The sequence below is a fragment of the Dipodomys spectabilis genome, unplaced genomic scaffold (genome assembly GCF_019054845.1).
Source record: "Dipodomys spectabilis isolate Male_0828 unplaced genomic scaffold, ASM1905484v1 ptg000207l, whole genome shotgun sequence".
NCBI classification, from domain to species: Eukaryota; Metazoa; Chordata; class Mammalia; order Rodentia; family Heteromyidae; genus Dipodomys; species Dipodomys spectabilis.
The window spans coordinates 11,342,260-11,364,841 of NW_024870884.1; the positions used below are offsets into that span (position 1 = coordinate 11,342,260).

The 22,582-nt window shown below is 46.3% G+C and overlaps 1 protein-coding gene across 2 annotated transcripts in view; it reads right to left on the reverse strand.

Annotated features, from left to right (window-relative positions):
- Lrrc20 (leucine rich repeat containing 20) overlaps window positions 1-15,343 on the reverse strand; it is a 71,484-nt gene extending 56,141 nt beyond the window's left edge. The window contains exons 1-2 of one of the 2 annotated variants that reach the window (XM_042696404.1): window positions 15,268-15,343; window positions 9,923-10,067 (exon numbers count right to left, since the gene is read on the reverse strand). In XM_042696404.1, the coding sequence (XP_042552338.1) occupies window positions 9,923-10,004 (82 nt within the window). In that variant the 5' untranslated portion in view covers window positions 10,005-10,067; window positions 15,268-15,343. The remainder of the gene's footprint in view (window positions 1-9,922; window positions 10,068-15,267) is intronic. The other variant, XM_042696406.1, reaches the window with a different exon arrangement.
- Window positions 15,344-22,582: the final 7,239 nt, after the last annotated feature.

The window sequence follows — 22,582 nt, forward strand, 5'->3', positions numbered from 1 at the left end:
ACAGGAAAAGATGGATCCAAATACAATAATACTAGGACACTTTAATACTCCACTCTCACCAAAGGACAGGTCTACCAACCAAAGAACTGGCAAAGACGTCTCTGAATTAAATGACACCATATCTCAAGCAGACTTAACTGACATATACCGAGTTTTCCACCCAACAACAACCCAGTACACATTCTTCTCAGCAGCCCAGGAAACTTTCTAAAATACATCATAGCTTAGCTCATACAAGGAATTTAAGCAAATACAAGAGGATTGACATAATCCTCTGTATTCTATCTGACCAGAGTGGAATCAAACTAGTTCTTAATAACAAGGCATACAGTAGAAAAAACTCAAACATGGAAATTAAACAGCACACTGCTGAGCAACACATGAGTCACAGAAGAAATTAAAGAGTTCCTACAATTCAATGAAAATGAAAATGTATCACAAAGAAACCTATGGGACACAGCAAAGCAGTCCTGAGGGGCAAATTTATTGCCCTCAATGCACACATCAAGAAAACAGAGGCAAAGACACTAGGAAATGGAAAGCCCTTCCATGCTCTTGGATAGTATAATGAAAAAGGCAATACTGACAAAATTAATATACAAATTCAATGCAATTCCTATTAAAATCCCAATAACGTACATTTCTGAAATACAGAAAACAGTCCAAAAATTCATATGGAACAACAAAACACCTAGAATAGCCAAAACAATTCTAGGCAAAAAAGACAACACAGGAGGAATCTCAATGCCAGACTTCAAACTCTATTATAGACCCATAATAACAAAGACAGCATAGTACTGGCACAAAAACAGACCCGAAGACCAATGGAATAGATTTGAAGATCAAGAAATAAAATCACACACCTACAGTCTGCTGATATTTGACAAAGGAGCCAAAGACATACAGTGAAAGAAACACAGCCTCTTCAACTACTGGGAAAACTGGGCGGCCACATGCAGAAAACTAAAAGTGGACCCCAGCCATCACCATGCACCAAAAAAAAAAAAATTCTAGGGGGGAGGGGGGAGGCTGGGAAGGGAGGTGAAGGGTAAACAAAGGAGGAGGCTGCAATGCTTGGTAAGAAATGTACGCATTATCCTGCCCATGTAATTGTAACCCCTCTGTACAGTATGTTCACAAATAAAATAAAATAAAATTTAAAAAAATTTCCAGACTATACTCACAAGAGAAGGAAAACCTAGCAGAAATGGATGAATTTCTAGAGAAATACAAATTGCCCAAACTGAACCAAGAAGAAATAAATCACTTAACTATGCCAATAACCTACAATGAGATAGAGGATGCAATCAGAAGCCTTCCAACAAGGAAAAGCCCAGTACCAGATGGATTCACTATGGAATTCTAAGACCTTTAAACAGGTACTAATACCCATACTCCTCAAGCTCAAGAGAAATAGAAGCAGAGGGAGTAATCCCAAACTCATTCTATGAAACCAGTATCACACTCATCCCCAAACTAGGCAAAGACCCAACCAAAAAAAAGAACTACAGACCAGTCTCTTTGATGAACACAGACGCAAAGCTCCTCAATAAAATTCTAGCCAACAGAATCCAGAAACATATTTTAAAAAATCATACATTATGACCAAGTAGGCTTCATCCCAGAGATGCAGGGATGGTTTAACATATGTAAATCAATAACTGTAATCCATCACATCAACAGATCCAAGGTCAAGAACCACATGATTATCTCCATTGATGAGGAAAAGGTTTTTGATAAAATACAGCACCTTAAAACAATAAAAGCCATATACGACAGACCAATAGCCAATATTATACTTAATGGGGAAAAACTACAACCAATTCCCCTAAAAATAGGAACAGGGCAAGGATGCCACTCTCTCTACTCCTCTTCAATATATTTCTGGAATCCTTAGCCAGAGCAATAAGGCAAGAAAAAGACATTAAAGGTATCCATATAGTGGAGGAAGAAGTTAAACTATCTCTTTTTGCAGATGACATAATTTTATATCTTAACGATCCCAAAAGCTCCAGCCCCAAACTCTTAGAGCTTATAAACCACTTTGGCAAAGTAGCAGGATACAAAATTAACGCACAAAAATCAGTCGCCTTTCTGTACACCAACAATGTACAAGCAGAAAGGGAAATCAAGGAAACAACCCCATTCACAATAACCTCAAAAAAAAAAAAAGTATCTAGGAATTAACCTAACCAAAGATGTAAAGGGTCTATTTCATGACAACTATAAAAGCCTTAGAAAAGGAATCATAGAGGATACCAGGAAATGGAAAGACCTCCCATGTTCCTAGATAGGCAGAATTAATATAGTGAAAATAGCCATACTGCCCAAATTGATATACACATTTAATGCAATTCCCATTAAAACCCCAATGATGAAATCAACTTGAAGTTCAATAAAGCTTTTTCAAAACTCTTTCAAAAGCTCTTGCTCAGATTTATTGCTCAGAGATGGATAGCCACCACTTAAGCCATGATTCTAGTCTAGCATCTTGATAGTTCATTTGAAATGAAGTTTCACAGACTTTTCTGCTCAAGTTAGCTTCAAACCTCAATTGTCTGATCCTAATCACCCAAGTAGGTAGAAATATAGGCATGAGCCACGAGGCCCAGCTTAATTACAATATTTGTTGTTCCCTTAATTGGTCAATGAAGTTCTTAGGTCAGCACAAAGTTCATAGAAAGTTAGTCTTTCCTTTTATTTTTCTTTTCTTTCAAAAGGCAAGTAGATGAAGTCGTATTCTGTTTTTAAAATGAATTCCATGCATTCATTTATACTTTATAGTAAACTGCGTATTTTGTGCTATTAAATATTTTATTAGAAAAAAATAAAACCCCAATGATATACTTTACTGAAATAGAGAAAACAGTACATAAATTCATATGGAACAACAAAAGACCTAGAATAGCCAAAGCAATTCTGGGCAAAAGAAAGAATGCAGGAGGGATCACAATACTGGATTTCAAGCCATAATAACAAAGACAGCTTGGTACTGGCACAAAAAGAGACCCAAAGACCAATGGAACAGACTAGAGGACCCAGAAATAAAGCTGCATACGTACAGTCAGTTGATATTTGACAAAGAAGGCAAAGACATTCAGTGGAATAATCATAACCTCTCCAAATATTGGTGCTGGGAAAACTGGGTGGCCACATGCAGAAAAATGAAAGTGGACCCTAGGCTATCACCATGCACTAACATCAACTCAAAATGGATTAAAGACCTTAACATCAAACCTGATACTCTGAATCTACTGCAGGACAGAGTAGGAGAGACACTTGAACTAACAGGCACAGGCAGGAACTTCCTGAACAGAGTCTCAGGGTCACAACAAATTGAGAGACTCAACAAATGGGACTATCTTAAAATAAAAAGTTTCTGCACAGATAAAGAAATAGCAACCAAACTAGAAAGAAAGACAACTAATTGGGAAAAAATATTTACCAGCAATATATCAGACAAGGGCTTAAAATCCATTATATACAGGGAACTCAAGAAGCTAACCCTTCACAAATCTAACAAACCAATCATGAAATGGGGAAGGGAACTAAAGAGACATTTCTCAGAAGGAGAGATAGAAATGGCAAAGAAACACATGAGGAAATGGGAATGTATACCAATACAACCACTTTGGAAAGCAGTCCAGAGGTACCTCAGAAAGCTAAATATAGATCTCCCCTATGACCCAGCCATACCACTCCTAGGCATGTACCCTGAACAACAGGAACCAGTATACAAAGACACATGCACCTCCATGTTTATTGCAGCACTGTTCACAATAGCCAAGATTTGGAAAAAACCCAGATGCCCCACTACTGATGAGTGGATCCAAAACTGTAGTGCCTACATACAATGGAATATTATGCATCAACATTTGTCCATTAGAAAGGACAAAATAATGGCATTTCAGGGAAATGGATGGAACTATAGCAAATTATTTTGAGTGAGGTAAGCCAAGAACAAAGAGACAAATGGCACATGGTCTCCCTGATATGTGGATGCTAAACCCAAAATCCAAGAAGATATGACTAAGTAAACAGGACTCGAGAAACAAAGGACAGCCACTCATTTTGTTGTATCGTTACTAAATGACTCCATGTTCTTGACCATATATATGGTAGATATATGCACACAATGGAGGGAAGCCAGAAGGAGGAAACAGAACAAGTGGGAAATGGAACAATATACAACGAAGGAGCCCATCAGCTGCACTGGACATAGAAGGAAAAGATCTAAGCAGCCCAAAGACAGCGATGGGAAGGGAGAAATGAGAGGGAAAGAAGGAACAGCTTACACTAAGCAAAAGGAAAGAAATGTGAACATCACCTGATGTGGAAGAAATAATTTGTATTGTCCAAGCTCATAGAATTCATGAACTTTATAGACCATGAAAATGACCATTTGCCTTGAGAAGGGTAAAATGTGTTTGTGACTTTAACTCTCAATATTCCATAATACTGTGAAATTTATGTAATCACCTAATTTCCATTTTTAAAATAAAGTGAGAGAAGGGATGGGTTAGGAGTGATGGGGTCAATGTTGTCAGATACCTTGTATTCATATTCTGTTTTGTAGAATGGGAACTTCTTTGTACAAGTACTTAATAATAATAATGATAATAAAAATGTTAAAATGCTTTTTTTTAAAGCATCCAGTGGTAGCTTCTGATTGAGGGTTCTATAGTAAATACTTCCTGAGGACTCTTACTCAAAAAAAAAAAAAAAAGTACTATCAGAATCCTGCAGTGGCTGGGAAGGAGTAGGAACAAAGTGGATCTCAGGTTCCCAACACCACTAGACCAATGACAGATCGCCATCTGCTGGTAAATATGGGAGAAAAGCACTTGGCCAGTACGATGAGAAGGGGGGCCTGGTCTCACAGCCCTGGTCTCCCTGCTGGGTTATTTCAGTTTCCAGCTAGCTGCTTAGTCCTGGTCTTTCCTGCCTCCCCCACCCCCACCTAGTGGTGTGCCACATCCCAGTATTGCAGCCCATTTCTATTTGTTACCTCTATATACCCATGCAGAGGTCTGCCCAGCCCTCTGTAAGCACCAGGGGAAAGTATTTACAAAATGTTCTCAAAACTTGAGGCAGAGAAGGCTCATTTTAAAGTGCAAATCACCAGTCCCCTTCTGAGAGTTTGTAGATTCATTTTGTTTACCCACTACTTACATGATTCTGACAAGAAGAAATCTCTGTGCCCTTGAGATAGATACCTAGACAATACCCAAATTACCATCTATAAAGGAAAAATGAAGCTGAATGTTAATGGCTTATGCTTGTAATCCTAGCTCCTCAAGAGGCTGAGATTCAAAGGATTATAGTTCAAAGTCAAGGAGGCAGAAAAGCCCTTGAGATTCCATCTCCAATTAAGCAGCAAAAAGCCAATCTGGAGATAGCCACAAGCAAGCAAGCTCAAGTTCAAGTCCCAGTATCAGAAAAAAAATTTTTTTTTACTTTATTGTTTTAGAGGTGATATACAGCATGATTACCTTTACATACTTCAGGTAATAAGTACATTTTCTTCCATTTTGAATAGTACCATCTGTTCATTTATTCTCTCCCTCCCATCTCTGCCCACAAGTTGCCCGGTTCACTTTCATCAATGTCCAGAAGAAAAAAAAAATTTAATTAAACTTCAAATTAACAATATCTCTTCCTCAAAAGATGCTGTGAAGAGAATGAAAGACAAGGCAAAGGCTGGAAACCATAGTACAAAACACACGCCAGATAAAGAACCTTGGAATATATAAAGAGCCTTCTAAAGTTAATGAGAAAAAAGTGTACATAGACATTTTATCAAAGACAAATGGATGAAGCCTAGAAGGATTGGCTCATACCTATATTCCCCAGCTACCTAAGAGGATTGTTGTATTTCTATAAATACAGTTATCCATGAGGAACCGGTTCCAGGGTCACCCCACCCCCATCCCAAAGAACAAAATCCAGGCACACAGCAGTCTGTGTGTTTCTGCCTTGGAACGAACAGGGCACAGCAGTCTAACCCCACAGACCATTATAGAGAAGGGCAAGATCAGACTAAGACCCTGGGTTGGGGGGGGGTTCAGGACCCAAAGGAGTCAGTCCAGACCAGCCTGAGCTGGCACACAGAGGAAGTATTAACTTGAGGAGCCAGGAGGGGTCAGAAAGGAGGGTAAGATTTCAAGCCCTACGACCGACAAAAAAAAAAAGAAAAAGAAAAAGAAAGGAGGGTGAGCACTGCTCCTAAAAGTCTAGAAAACGATGCTGGTACTGGGAGGGGGGGGGAGCTGGGACAGGAGTGGCTTCCGTTCAAGCTGGGGGACTTCAGAGGGCCAGATGGAAAGGAGCCCACTTGCTGGGGGAGAAAGAAGCTGGAGTGGGAGGTTGTTCGGGCTGGGATCCACAGTTCGGGTTACAGGTTCAGGAGACAGAAGCTGGATCCAGCTGCAGCTTAGGCTCTGAGGTACCCGGAAGGCTGGAGGAATGAGGGTGTTGAGATGAGAACAGCCATAATTAGCTATTTCCAGCCTGTTTCCAGGACTCCCACGCACCTGCATCCCACCTGTATAAGACATAAGAGCTGCCTAGTACACCAGCTATTCTCTTCTTCTCAAGTTTTGACAGTAATACATTCATCACAACGCATTTCAAAAGTGCAGGTGATCATTTTCTGATTCCCTTTTGCATCTTGTTTTATTTTCTTCCATCTTCTCTTCTACATATACACATATGTTCTGCATAATCAGTACCTTACTGAATACACAGTTTAGGACCTTGTGTTTCCCAATGCATGTAACATGAGAATGTTGTCGATCTTTATCCAGGAGTACAGTGAAATGTTTCTCACCACTGTTATGGGCTACATAAATGACACTGTATAACGGTGTGAGAACTTATTTAAACTACTTTCTGCTTTCTGATGCTGTATGTTTAGTTGTTTCACATTGCTTGCTTTTTTTGTCGTTGTTGTTGGTCATGGGACTTGAACTCGGGGCCTAGGTACTGCCCCTGAGCTTTGTCACTCAAGGCTAGTGCTCTACCACTTTGAGCTACAGTGTAACTTCCATTTTTCTGCTGGTTTACTGGAGATAAGTGTCTCATGGACTTTCCTGCCTGGGTTGGCTTTGAATGGCGATCCTACTGCTTACTATTGTTATACAAGAATCATATTGATTACCTTCACTTATCTTTCAAGACCCAATTCAATTCCCACCTCCTCCAGGAAGCCTCCCAGGACTACTTCACCTGCTGTCTTACTGTCTCACAGGGGGTAGGCTGGTCTCAGGCCCAGGGCTCACCTACCTCCCTGGGATTTCCCCCACACTTTGTAAACAGCAAGTACTTAATATGTGCTGACTGCATACAGCCCAGACTGGATCCCATGCCCACACAGGCTGAAGTCCAGACTCTCCAGCACAGCCTTCCAACTGTGTCTCTCCCAATGCCTGGGATGGTGGTCTCCTCCCCTAGGGGGCTTCCCCAACTCCCCAGGTCAGAATTCAGTTCTCTCTCTCACTCTCCCAGGATCCCTCAGCCCCCACACAGCTGGATAAGATGAAGCTGCACACATCCTCCACCCTCTGACACTTTAAGTCAGAGAGGTCATGCAGAGACTTGTCAATCTGTTTTGCCCTATGCACTAGGAAGCAATGGGAAACAGCCAATGGAGACCTGTCTGTGACACCTGGCATGGTGTGTCCATGCTGTGAGGGCTGAGGCCCCACTTCCAGCCTTGGGGGATGAGGAAACATTAAAAACAATAGCTTCCAAACTGGGCTTCCATGGCTAACACCTAGCTACTCAGGAGGCTGAGATTTGAGGATCACAATTTGAAGCCAACCTGGGCAGAAAAGTCTGTGGGACTTTTATCTTCACTTAACTACCCAAAAAAAGCCAGAAGTGGAGCTGAAGCTGAAATGGTAGAGTGCTAGCCTTAAGCCAAAGAAGCTCAGGGACAGTACCCAGACCCTGATTTCATGCCCCCAAGAGAAGAATGAACACACACACACACACACACACACACACACACACACACACACTGCCATTTTCTGAGCTCACAGAATGCCAAGCACATGACAGATATCATTTTATCATCCAGATGAGGGAGATACAACATCCTTATTCATAGATGAAGAAATTGATGCTTAATAGGTGAGCCTCAGCAATCTGACAGGGTACCAGATTGACAACTCAGGCCCCTAGCACACAAAGGCTGGCTTGTTGGATGCAATATTAGTGATGGAGAACTTTGAACATGGGCAGCATATTAGTGATGAGTGCAAATATCCAGACATTTTAATGGGGGCCCAGAACCAACAGCTCACCAGGGTTAAGACTTGTTCAGAGACTCAGCTCCCAAGTCTACAGAGAACAAGTTAGAGCTCTGGTAGAGGAGACACCGTATATACTTTGGCTCAGTTCAACAACCCACCCTGCCATGTGCTAACACAGTTCCTAACTAGCCTTAGTGAGGACTAGAAGGGGACAGCATGGGAGCAGTAAAAGACCACAGGGTCCATGCCCTCTTGAAAGGCTCTACAGAGGAAGGAAGGGTGAATGGGGTAAGGCTGGGGACTTCCTGGAAGAGGCAGTGTCCATCCTAAAGATTGAATATCCCTCCACATCCTGGGCCACCACCCCTTGGCCCAAGTCTACATTCTAGACACATTTAATGAGTCACGGCTCAGAAAAATACTCTACCTTCCTAGTCTGGGTCTTTGCTCAGCAGTAACCACCACAGAAATGCTCTTCTGTCAGCTGCAGAGATGCAGACACACAGCCCCAGGAAGTTTACTCACCTATAAACTTCTACTCTATAGCCGAAGCCTGTCTGTCTGTAACAATAGGCGATCATCCAAGACAGTACTCTGCTCTAGTCCCCTGGGTGCCCACACATGCCTGTGACTCCATAGTGGTGGAGCATATGCTCCAGTGGGATGGACAGACAGACATGGACACACACACACACACCACCACCACCACCACCACCACACTCGTGCCCACCAAACATACACAGGTAATTTGCACTGTATCTTCAGCTGTCCTTCGTCATGAACATCTACTGATGTTGGAGGCAGTGGTGCACCCCTGTAATCCTAGAGCTACTCTAGAGGCTGAGAGGTGATGATTGCGATCTGAAGCCAGCCCACGCGCTCAAGTGAGACTCTTATCTCTAATTAACTACCAAAAAGCTGGAAGTGGAGCTGTGGCTCAAGTTGTAGAAGTTCAGCCTTGAGAGCAAAAGCTAATGAAGAGAACCCTGGAGATCCCGAGTTTAAGCCCTAGCACAGGCATAAAGTACAATCAAATAAAAGTAAAATTTGCCTAATTCAACTCAACAGGATGGTCTACTTAAATGCTTGGAGTGTGGGAGTAACTCACAAGCTAAAATGCTACAATCAATGCAAAATAAAAGACACAACTCAAGTGAAATATGGAATGCAAGGAGGCCTCCCGAAAGGACTAAACCCCCAAACACTCACTTATCTGTTGCCCCTCCCTCTTGTCCTCATCTGAAGAAAGAATAGCCATGCCTGTCATCAGTCACCATGGAAGGGCTGTGACAAGCCATGCCTGTCATCAGTCACCATAGAAGGGCTGTGACAATCCAATAAGGTGACACAACACAGGTTACAGTGACAATCCAATAAGGTGACACAACACAGGGGCATGGAATTTGTGCATGGGGCAACCAGCTGGTGCCACCCTGCTATTTCAGTTAGTCCAAGGGATCCATCACTCAGACCCCATAGTAAGAACTATGTCTTCTGTGGGAACCCAGACCACACACAACTGCCACAAGCACAGCCCATGTCCCATCAAACCCTCGCCCTCACGGTCAGGGCACACCTCACCTGGGCCCCTTCATCTCTTCCCGAGTCACTTCTAAGCTGACTTCACAAACCATCCCAGGGCAGTGGAAAAACCAGGCCTCACTCACCCAGGGTGTCAGAGCCGCTCTCCACTGTTTCGTTGACCTTCCTTGCAACTCTGGCCACAGCCTCACCCATTTTCTTCAACATGCAGCCGTAGGTAACCTGCTCCCAGCCCCCAGGCCGGTCTGCTTCTCACAAAGAGGCCTGTGTCTGGGGAAAATGCAGGGCTATGAAGCACTCTCCTGCCAGCTGGAACCCCACCCTCCTCAGCATCCTCTTCCCCCAAGATCCAGGTGGCTAGGAAGCCCCAGGACAGGTCCAGGCCACCCACCTCTCTTGTGAGGCAGAGCCTAGGCCACAGTCAGAGTGGGCTTTGCAAAGGCTCATCGCGTATCAGGAGAAGACAGCTGGCCCCTCCTGCTTTTCTGGTAGGAAGTACACATGAGTATGACCTCACCAAACACAGGACCCAAGCCTGAACCTGTGGCCAGATAGGTGAGAACTCAGGTGTATACTGATCTGTGACTCAACAGGTAGGATGCTGGGAAGAAGGCGGGCCCAGCCAACTATAGAAGAAAGACACCTGCCCTCCACCCGCACTGTGCCCTATACTTGCACTTCCTCCAGCTCACCCCATTCCCATCTTCCAGGCTCCTCCTGCACAGCAGGAAGTGGGCACGCCAAGGCAAATGGAGCTCACAGTCTGCAGGTGGCTGGGCCCTCAGCATGAACTTCCTTCCCTTGGCCAGTCTGCAGGGAAGGTTACAGCACTAGCCTGTACACCTGATTATCAGCCTGATGCTGAGTTTATCTGCAAGCAGGGGGGAGGTGCTGGAAATGAGAGAAGGGAAATCTGATCACTAGGGGAGAGAGGGCTACAGAAAACAGCCAGAAGTCAGTGGTTCACACCTATAATCCTCTTCCAGAGGCTGAGATCTGAGGATTGAGGTTTGAAGCCAGCCTGGATAGGGAACTCGGTAAGACTTATCTACAATTCACCAAAACTCAGAAGTAGAGCTATGGTTCAAGTGGTAGAATATCAGCTTCGAGTAAAAAAGCTAAGGGACAGTGCCTAGGCACTGAGTGCAAGTCTTAGTACCAATACACACACACATACACACACACTATCATCTATCTATCTATCTATCTATCTATCTATCTATCTATCTATCTATCTATCTATCATCTATCTATCTGTCTATCTATCTATCATGTTAAAGACATAGGCATCATAAAATTATAAGCATGAGGACATAAAAGACATAAAAATGTTCCCAACTTTCCATTTAATACAGAGTGGGAAACTAAGACAGAAGGAGTAGCTAAGTGACCAAGACAAGGTTAAAGTGACTGAGTAGCAAAACCCAGGCCAGGCCAGGCCAGGTCCATGACCATCCTACCTGTAGCTCTCTATCTCCAATCCCAGCTCCAAAGGCAATTTGAGGAGCCCAGTGAACTAGCTCTACCCAAGGCCAGAGGCAAGTCTGGAAGGGCACAGAGCAGGGGGTGAGAACAATGCTCAGAGCTGACAGTAGATAGACACAATGCTCCTGGACTCAGCTGAACAAGCAGGACAGGTATGGCCAATCTACCTCTCCTCTCTCTGTTTCTCTCCAAGGGACTGACACATGGTGCACTGGTACAGGCCAAACGCCCAACTCTACTACTTAGTAACTAAGAAGCTTTGGTAGAGTTTCCCAACAATTGGGCCCAGTTTCTTCATCTGAGTAAGAAATGTGTCGATATTCATTTTCCTCAGGTAACACCACTGAGAAAATATATGGATCTGCCTAGATCAGAACCTAGGACACATATCCAACAAAGGCTACTTGAAGAAACAAAGCAGTATACATGCAGGTATGGCACCAGCAGCTAATCCCAGTTTCTTACTCATATGAACCTCAGCAAACAACTCAGTGAAACTCATCCTTAAGGAATGAGTAGAATTCCTGCTTCTCCACCTCCAGGAAGTCTCCCCAGACTGCCCCAGCCTTCAAGATTCTCTCCTCCCTCTGAGTTTCAGTAGCACTTAATGACTTAGGACAAGTCATTTAGGTTGTTTATGAGCTTTAAAACCACACACACAAATACACACACATACACACACACACACGCACACATACACACACGCACATGCACACTCATACACACATTATCTCACCTGGCTCTCTTTTACCCAGGCCAGATAACAAAATATACAGGCTCTGGTTGTATAGGGCTCAGGATAGAGTAAAGACTCCAGATGGAATAGAGAACAAACTTGGGATGACACGGGGCTGGAGTGAGTTCCAAAAAGCATCAACCGTTCCTTTTACTCCCAAGGCAGAGTCATTTTGTCAAAAATAACAAGAATTGCTGGGCACCAGTGACTCATGTCTGTAATCCTAGGCACTCAGAAGAGGCTGAGATCTGAATATCACTGTTCAAAGCCAGTCTAGACAAACAAATACTGAGGTAATTCTTTTTTTTGGGGGGGGAGGGGCGTCGGTAGTCGGGCTTGAGCACTGTCCCTGCACTCTTCAGCTCAAGGCAAGTACTCTAGGGCTTGAGTCACAGCACCACTTCCGGTTTTCTAGTGGTTTATTGGAGATAAGAGTCTCATTTCCTGCTCAGGCTGGCTTTGAACCCTGATCTGAGGTGATTCTTATCTTTGGAATTCTTATCTTTAACTGACCAACCAAATCCAGAACTGGAGGTGTGGCTCAAGTAGTAGAGTAACAGCCCAGAGTGGAAAAAAATCTGTGATAGTTTGAGACCAGGACTTCAAACTCTAGTAACAACAGCAAAAATAAATAAATGAAGAAGGAGGAGGAGGAGAGCAAGAGGAGGAGGAGGAAGAGGAGGAGGAGGAGGAAGAAGAGGAAGAGGAGAAGGAGGAAGACTTTAGTAATCAACCAGGAGCTCAGAAAGAAAGGCTAACGGAAGTGGGATAAAGAAACTTATTTTTCCTTTAAGCTGTAGACCTGCCTGGAACTTTCTGCAAAAGCCCCTGGGCTAGGCTGCCCTGGGATGTGAGGGGCCCCAGTGTCTACAAACAATTTGAGTCAATCAGAAATCATCATATGTCAGCACTGTTTGAACAATCAGGATACAAGGGTGGCCTTGCTGGAACCACAACTGAAACACAGGCCCCCATGGCAGCTTCACAGGCCAAGTTCTAGCCTCCAAGAGACACAAGAGAGTTGAGAGAATACTAAAGGGGAGAAACAGGAGCCATGATCCAGTCTTGGTCTTCATCTATGGACCCTCCAGCTAGATGGCACTAGTCCCAGGTATTGGAAAGGAGCCCTTTAGAGGGGCTGGGAAGGTGGCTCAGTGGTAGAGCACTTGCCTTGCATGCATGAGGCCCTGGGTTTGATTCCTCAGTACCACATAAGCAAAAAGAAAAAAAAAGCCGGAAGTGGCGCTGTGGCTCAAGTGGTAGAGTGTGGCTCAAGTGGTAGCCTTGAGCTGAAGAGCTGAGGGACAGCGCCCAGGCCCAGAGTTCAGGCCCCATGACCAGACCCCCCCAAAAAAAGGAGGCCTTAGAAATGTTCCAGGGGCCTGGTAAGGCTCAGTGGTAGAGTGCTTGCCTTGCATGCATGAGGCCCTGGGTTTTGATTCCTTAGCACCACATAAGCAGAAAAAGCTGGGAGTGGCGCTGTGGTTCAAGTGGTAGAGCACTAACCTTGAGCTAAAGAGCTGAGGGACAGGGCCCAAGCTGGGAGTACTTCCCTGTTCCATGGCCCCAGGGGAAGGAATAAGGTCCAAGAGCTGGACATCTGCTTCCCATAGGCCTATCCTCTGACTGGAGCAACTAATCCAAGTTTTGGAAAGTTTAGGTGTGTACAGCAGCCTCATTTGTAAAATGGAAATGCCACCATCAACTGGACTGTTGTGAAAAGTCACTTCAAGAAAGGCCCATCCAAAGTATTAAATGTACAATACAGACAGGAAGTTTGGATATAATAAACTGAAATACAGGAAAATTTAAAAAAAAAAGTTGCCCTAAGCCTGGCACTGGTGGCTCACACCTACAATCCTAGCTACTCAAGAGGCTGAGATCTGAGGACCAAAGGTCCAAGTGAACCCCAGGCAAAAACTCTGTAAAACTCTTTATCTCCAACTAACCAGCAAAATGCAGGATATGGAGCTGTGGTTCAAGTGGTACAGCATCAGCCTTGAGCAAACTACCTCAAGGGACAGATCAAAAAGGACAGTGCTTAGGCCCTGAGATCAAGCCTCCTAACAGGTGCATGGGTGCAGGAGAGCATGCACCCCCCTCCCATATTGCCCTGTTTGTGGGAGGTGCCAATACTGTCCTCCCTGTGTGTGTGTGAGAGGAGAGAGGAGGCAGCATTTAAACCAACTAGCCCGGTGACAAGCCCCTTACAAGTAAGAACTCTACCTTATCTGCGGTCCCAAGAGCTCTGCAAAGGAGCCTCTGCGACACCACGTCCGCACCAGCTGCTCCTATATTTAGTTTCTGGTGTGGTCAATTGGGAACTTTAGAGCCTGGCAGCCGCTCTGGCCAGCAACCGGAGCCTCCAGAGCCATGCGCGCCAGCTGCCCCCACTGCCGGCTCTAGCCTGGCCGATCCCAGGGTGAAGATGCGGGTGTGGGGGAGGAGAGGAGTGGAGGGCTTGCTCCCGACCCCAGTAGCCCCAAAGGCCCACTCGTGGCAGGACAGGGCTTGACCCACTTTCCCACCTCCAGGAAGAGAGACCGCTGGGGCGTGATCGGGACGCGACGGCGCCTGGTTTCTGCGCCATGGGGTTTGAGGAACCCCACGTGAGCTCTGCACCCCTGGACTGCGTCTCCCCTGACCTGTAAGGATGGCCAGGCCAGGATCCCCCGAGCACTGCACATCAGGCTCACCTCGATGCCTGCAGCGAGGGGCTCAATGTGGGACCCCCAGCTTGCCTGGCAGAAGCGGACGAGGCGAATAAAGCAAGCAGGTGGGGCCGTGGGTGGACGCGGAGGGCCGGGGACTGCTCTGCGGAGAGGCGCGCTGCGGGACAGGGACTACAGACCCCCCCCAATCCCCCTCCCCCCGCTCCTCTCGAGCGGAAGCAAACCCCGAAAAGTGTCACTCTGGGGACGAAATACACAGCAGCATCTCCCGGCAAGGGCGCCTCCCTCGGGAAACGGAAGCCCACCCAGGAGCGCTTCCTCCGGGCATCCCGGTACCCACTGCTCCCCTTCCCGGGCCATCGCGGTCCAGCCGCAGAGCGCAAGCCACACCGGAGACGCCACGGCCCCCTTCCCGCCACAGCTGGTGACGTGGGGGGGAGGGGACGCTGCAAATACCCGGACACTGCTCACCCTCTCCCCCACACACACACCCTGCAACGCTTGGCCTCGGACTATGTTTACTTTGCGGGGCTCGAAGCGTGTGGCCCGATCCCGGGAGGCTTTGGGCTCCACTTACAGCAGCAATGCCTCCCAGCGCCCCGCGCAGCGCAGTCACGCTCCCGCGGTCACCGGCGACGCCCCTTGCAAGTTCGGAGCTCCGCGGGGAGGAGCGTGCGAGGCCGCAGGGCCTGTGCGCACGACCTCTCGACCAATCGCTGCCTCAGGATGGACTCGGGGGCGGAGCTATCCCAGGCCCCGAACCGCGCGCACCAATCAGCGCGCGGGTCCTTACGCGCGCTCCCGAACGCAGGGAGGGACCGCTTTGTGTTCTGTTGTGAGTGCGCTTGCCGGGCGGGCGTGCAACCTCGGGTGTGCCGTGCACCCCAACATCCAGAGGACTGAGGTGCCGCCAAGGTTGGTTTTTCTCGAGTATTAGAGCAGAATTAACTGGATCAGGGGGTACTTTGGGGGAGAGAGAGAGAGAGAGAGAGGATGGAGCATTGGAAAACTTCTCATGTGGTGTCTTCGAGCGCCCATTCAGGTTCTGGCTGCATTGTTAATTCAGCTTTGGAAAGCCCCATGTTCTTTCCCGCCCGTTATCCGGAGTTAAAAGTGCTTAACTACTTCACGAGGTCGTTATAAGGATTAACCCAAGGAAGATTTAGAGAAATGCCAAGCCTACCCATGTCTGGGGCTCCCAGTGGTTCCTAGTTTGAACTCAGGGCCTCTGGCTTGCTAGACTGGCGCTCTACCACATGAGCCACGCCTCCAACACTACTTTTTACTGGTTATCTTGGAGATGGAGTCTCACAGACTTTTCTCCCAGAACTAGCTTTGAACCTTGATCCTCCAGATCTCAGCCTCCTTGAATAGTTAGGATTATAGTCATGAGCCACTTGAGCATGATTCATAGCTTTGTGTGTGTGTGTGTGTGTGTGTGTGTGTGTGTGTGTGTGTGTGTGTGTGTGTGTGTGTGTGTGTAGGTAGGTAGGTAGGTACTGGAACTTGAACTCAGGGCCTGGGCACTGTCCTTTAGCTTTTTCTCTGGAGGCTAGCCCTCCCACTTGAGCCACACCTCCACTTCTGGCTTTTTGGTGGCTAATTGTAGATAAGAGTCTCATGAAAGTTCCTGCTAGGCTGGCTCCAATTCTCAGATCTCAGCCTCCTGAGCTAATGAGGGGCCCTAGGCAGGACCCACCAAACAGCCTTTACAGGCAATATGGGAAGACAAAAGAGATGGGGCTCTCACTTCACCCAGTGGCAGTGATAAACATGCTAAATGCTCTGTTACACAGAAGCAAGCATTAAGTATGGGGAGTCTTGAAGGAAGTATATTTAATTCTGTCCTTGGGGTCTTAAGAAGTCTAAGGACCACATATTCTCTTGTGACTTGAGGTTATGGGTTGAATTGTGCCCCCCCCCCAAAAAAAAAGATAAGATACTAATTCCTGGGCTGGGAAGGTGGCTCAGTGGTAGAGCGCTTGCCTTGCATGCATGAGGCACTGGGTTCAATTCCTCAGCACCACATGAGCAGAAAAAAAAGCCAGAAGTGGCACTGTGGCTCAAGTGGTAGAGCGCTAGCCTTGAGCTGAAGAGCTGAGGGACAGCGCCCAGGCCCAGAGTTCAGGCCCCACGACCGGGTCCAAAAAAAAAAAAAAAATACTAATTCCTAGTACCTCTGAATGTGACCTTATTTAGACATGGGGTCATTGTAGATGTAATTAGTTAAGGTAAGGACAAACTGGAGCAGGGTGGGCTATTAATCCAGTATGATTGATACTCTTAGAAGAGAAGGGACCCATGGAGAGAACACCATGTAAATCTGATGGAGGCAAAGATAGCTTGATGTGCCTGCAAGCCAAGGAATGCCAGAAGATGATGAAAGGACCAGACTTTCTCCACATCCTTCAGAAAGGAACCGACCCTCTCAATATCAATTTCAGATGTTTAGCTTTCTGAATTATGAAATAATACATTTCTGTTGTTTTCATTACCCAACTGGACACAGCAGTGCCTGTCTGTAGACCCAGCTATTCAGGAGGCTGAGACAAGAAGATCATTTGAGCTTATGAGTTCAAGACCAGCCTGGGCAACATAGCTAGTTCCTAGTATAACAGGTCCTAAAACCTACTTCTACTAAAAAGCACTGACTCCTTAAGTGAGCCTACAAGTTAACTAAAAGCAGGAGAAAAGCCAGACATCTCAGCCTTCATTTTGAATCTGGCTCTTTCCTTTGTCTTAAGACTTAGGTTCAGACTCTGGTTTAATTCATATAATCACATTACTCACTCAGATGTCCATGTAAAAGCAACACCTAACCAATCACCCCCTTCAGTGCTTCCACTATCAGCCTCTACAATGTCCTCTTCCAAAATCCCCCAAAGACACCTGGAAGTCTCCACTCATTGTCCCAAACCTGCAGTATCCATTGATTCTGGGAACATCAGAGACTCCTAGATAGATCACCCCAAGAAGAGATGACACCCACCCCCCAACTCAGAGCACTTATCTCCTGAGAGCTAGACTGTCCCCATCAAGCGACACTTTGAAGATTACTTAACCCTGCATACCTCTCACCCTCTGCTTCAATTCTTTCTCTATTTTTTTTTTTTTTTTTGGGGGAGGGGGTCCGGTCGTGGGCCTGAACTCTGGGCCTGGGTGCTGTCCCTCAGCTCTTCAGCTCAAGGCTAGCGCTCTACCACTTGAGCCACAATGCCACTTCCGGCTTTTTTTCTGCTTATGTGGTACTGAGGAATTGAACCCAGTGCCTCATGCATGCAAGGCAAGCGCTTTACCACTGAGCCACCTTCCCAGCCCCTTCTTTATTTAAACTGAAAGCTAGCCAGATGTCAGTGGCTCATGCCTGTAATCCTAGCTACTCAGGAGACTGAGACCTGAGGATCATGATTCGAAGCCAGCCGGGCAGGAAAGTCTGTGAGACTCTTATCTCCAATTAACCACTAGAAAACTGGACATGGTGTTGTGTTTCAAGGTGGCACTATCCTTAAGCAAAAGAGCTAAGAGACAGCACCCAGGCCCTGAGTTCAAGGCTGATGACTGACAAAAAACAAAAACCCCTAAAGTTCATGAGCTCAAATGCTTACATTTCCCTCTTCCCAACAGAGCTGTGTTGATTAAACCCTTTCCTGTCCCTGAGCTCTCTTGCTCAAGGCTAGTGTTCTACCACTTTGAGCTACAGCTCTACTTATAGCTGTCTAGTGGTTAATTAGAGGAGAGTCTCATGGACTTTCCTGCCTTGGTTGGCTTTGAAAGGTGATCCTCAGATATCAGGCTCTGATTAGCTAAGATTACAGGCATGAGCCACCAGTGCCTGGCTTTTGCTGTTGCTGCTGCTTTCTTCATCTCCTCCCCCTCCCCCTCTTCCTCCTCCTCCTCCTCCTCCTCCTCCTCCTCCTCCTCCTCCTCCTCCTCCTCCTCCTCCTCCTCCTTCTTCTTGTCCTGGGGCTTGAACCTCAGGGCCTGGGTTCTATCCCTGAGCCTCTTTGTGTTCAAGGCTAGCGCTCTACCATTTGAGCCACAGTGCCACTCCTGGCTTTTTCTGTTTATGTTGTACTGAGGAATTGAACTCAGGACTTCATGCATGCTAAGCAAGCACTCTACCACTAAGTCACATTCTCAGCCCTTGCTCTTTTTTTAAATGGTACTGGGGTTGAACCTAGGGCCTCATGCTTACTAGATAGGTACTCTACTACTGTGCTATGCATCCAGCCCTTTTTTACTTTTAGTTATTTTTTCTGATACAGTTTCAGGAAGACATTTTCTTGGTGAAAAATCTTATCCAGCTCCAACCATCTCCCCAGAAGAGATCCAGAGCTTCCTTGGACACTGGCACTTAAGGGCATGGCACAAGTCTGGTAACCAAAGTCAAAGTCACATACCCTTCATCCACAGAGACTCATATACTTTGCCAAGGCTCAAAAACAGCCCTTCTTGCCGGGTGCTGATGGCTCACGCCTGTAATCCTAGCTACTTAGGAGGCTGAGATCTGAGGATCACAGTTCCAAGCCAGCCCGGGCAGGAAAGTCCATGAGACTCTTATCTACAATAAACCACTAGAAAACCAGAAGTAGCGCTGCGGCTCAAGTGGTAGAGCGCTCCCCTTGAGCTGAAGAGCACAAGGACAGCGCCCAAGCCCAGAGTTCAAGCGTCACGACCAACCAAAAAAAAAAAACAAAACAAAACAAAAAACAGCCCTTCTTGATACTTGAAAGCCTTGTGGACTAACTGCAAATAGAAAATCTCTTGTGGAATTACAGAGCTGTTGTACAGCTGTTTCCTGGCCAGCACATCCCTCACTGAGCAGATAAATTCTAAATTCTCCTGGTAACCATGGAAGGCACTATTCTATAAACAGAGCCCTAATTCCACTCTATAACTAAAGAACAATGGCCCGTCACAGAATTTCTAGAAACAAACTCAAGACCTGTTAGAGGTTGATTAGTATTCTCTATCATTACAAAAACAAAACCTATGCTAGGCACCGGTGGCTCATGCCTGTAATCCTAACTACTCAGGAGGCTAAGATCTGAAGATCGTGGTTCAAGGCCAGCCCAGGCAGGAAAGTCCGTGAGACTCATCTCCAATAACCCACTAGAAAACCGGAAGTGGCACTGTGGCTCAAGCGGTAGAGTGCTTGCCTTGAGCTGAAGAGTGCAGGGACAGCATCCAAGCCAAGGGTTCAAGCCCCACTACCGACCCCCCCCCCCAAAAAGAACAGATTTTAGCCAGGCATGGTGACACTATACTTGTAATCCCAGCTAATCAGGAGACTGAGGCAGTAACGCTGTGAGCTCAAGGTAGGCCTGGGCAACATCGTGAGACCCCATTTCAAAAAACTAGATGTTGAAGTTCTACTCCTTACTACCTCAGCATGTGATCTCATTTGGAGAGTTCACAATGGTAATCAAGTTTAAAGTGAAGTCCTTAAGGTGGGCCAAGACAATATGGCTATGTCTTTATAAAAAAAAAAAGGGACATTTACATACAGACAAATATACTCACAGAGAAGACAATATGAAGTGACACAGAGAGAAAATATCTAAAACAGATCTTTCCTTCAGTCCTCAGGAAGAAACAGCCTTTGACACCTTGATTTTGGATTTCTCGCCTCCAGAACTAAAAGACAATAAGGCAATGAACTACAAACCCACCTGTTTTGTGCTCCCTCCCTCCCTCCCTCCTTCCCTCTCTCCCTCTCTCTCTCCCTCTCTCCCTCCCTTCCTTCCTTCCTTCCATCCATCCATCCTTCCTTCCTTTCTTCCTTCCTTCCTTCCTTCCTTCCTTCCATCCATCCTTCCTTCCTTTCTTCCTTCCTTCCTTCCTTCCTTCCTTCCTTCCTTCCTTCCTTCCTTCCTTCCTTCCTTCCTTCTTTCCTTCCTTCCTTCCCCCCACCCCTCTCTCTCCTTCTTTTCTGATGGCACTGGGGCTTGAACTCAAGGCCTGAGAATGCTGTCCCTTAACTTTTTTACTCAAAGCTGGCACTCTACAACTTGAGCCACACCTCCACTTTTGACTTTTTTTTTCTGGTTAATTGACTATAATAGTCTCATGGACTTTTCTGCCTGAGCTGGCTTCAAACCTTGGTTTTCATATCTTAGCTTCCTGAGTAGCTAGGATATGAGCCATCCCAGCTTGTTGCGTTTTCAACAGCAGCCCTAGCAAATGGATACAAGGCCATCTACTCTTCCTTCCTTGTTCTATTCTCTTCACATGAGCCTGTACTTCACACTTCTTATGGGGAAAGAGCATCTGAATGGAAGCAAAATTTGATGTCTCATGGACATGTGTGGTCAAGAACCCCCCTCCCATCATCCTCTACTTCCCCATATCTCCCACTTGGATGTACCTCTCTTTGCTGAGTCACCAACAGCCAGGGATTCTTAAACTGTTGTCCTCAGACATAAGGGCAAGTCCCCCAGTGCACCTTCCAGAAAGTTAAGCCTGGTGACAAGTGTCTACAACCAGGTACTATAAGATTTGAAAAAGGGATTCAGAGGGGCTGGGAAGGTGGCTCAGTGGTAGAGCACTTGCCTTGCATGCCTGAGGCCCTGGGTTCAATTCCTCAGCACCACATAAGCAAAAAGAAAAAAGCCGGAAGTGGCGCTGTGGCTCAAGTGGTAGAGTGCTAGCCTTGAGCTGAAGAGCTGAGGGACAGCACGCAGGCCCAGAGTTCAGGCCCCACGACCGGACCCCCTCTCCTAAAAAAAAAGAAAAAAGAAAAAGGGATTCAGAATCCTCAGGACACTTGCATTCTACTATGGGAAGTATGATTCACACTAGTGAAGTAAAAAAGCATTTCTCAAGCCCCAGGCTTTGCAAGCCACTTTCTTGATTTTTCTGTTGTCTGAGCGCCCCCTAGTGGTGAGCTTGAGGACTCATGTGGTGAGGGGGTGTAGGGCGGGTGGTTTACAGCTTGCAAATCTTCAGCATGTTCTACAAATCAGGGACAGTGCCTAGGCCCTGAGTTCAAGCCCCACAACTGACAAAAAGAAAAAAACAAAGAGGCAGAGGCAGGACAATCAGGAGTTCAAGCAGGCCTGGGCTACATATCAAAGGCCTGTCCCAATATAAGTAAACAAACAAATAAAATAACAGGAATAAATGTCACTAATTTCTGCAAATAACTCGTGTGACAAAGCCTACACTGGGAACCCTTTGTTCCTTAAGGAGTCTGGCAAGTGTTAGGGGGGATAAGAAAGACACCTTAATTGATTCAAAATGATTGATATTTGTGAAGCCCTAAATTGGATCTCCAGCATGGAAAGGAAAAAAGTAAGGCAGAGGGAGGGAAGGAAGGATGGAAGGAAGGAAGGGAGGGAGGGACGGAGGGAGGGAGGGAAAGAGGATTTGTGAAGGCTCTAGACAGGAGATAAGAATAAGGTAGAAAATTCTGGGCTGGGAAGGTGGCTCAGTGGTAGAGCGCTTGCCTTGCATGCATGAGACCCTGGGTTCGATCCCTCAACACCATATAAGAAAAAAGAAAAAAGCCAGAAGTGGCGCTGTGGCTCAAGTGGTGGAGCGCTGACCTTGAGCTGAAGAGCTGAGAGACAGCGACCAGGCCCAGAATTCAGGCCCCACAACTGGACCAAAAAAAGAAAGAAAGAAAGAGAAAGAAAGAAAGAAAATTCTATATGGCATAATGGCATGAACAGGTTGTTCTTATTTCATGGGGACTGGTGACAATTTTATGTTGGGGCGTCATCTGGCGTGCCATCACTTGAGAGCCATCTCCATGGGGAAGGTGCATTGCTGCACAAGCCAAGTGGCCCCAAGGCTGATTGAAGGCCTCTGGTACTGGCAGTGGTGTTGCAGGTGGGGGATCTGGGAAAGGAGTGTGGATGGTGTAATCGGGAGCAGGGATTCCTTGTGTA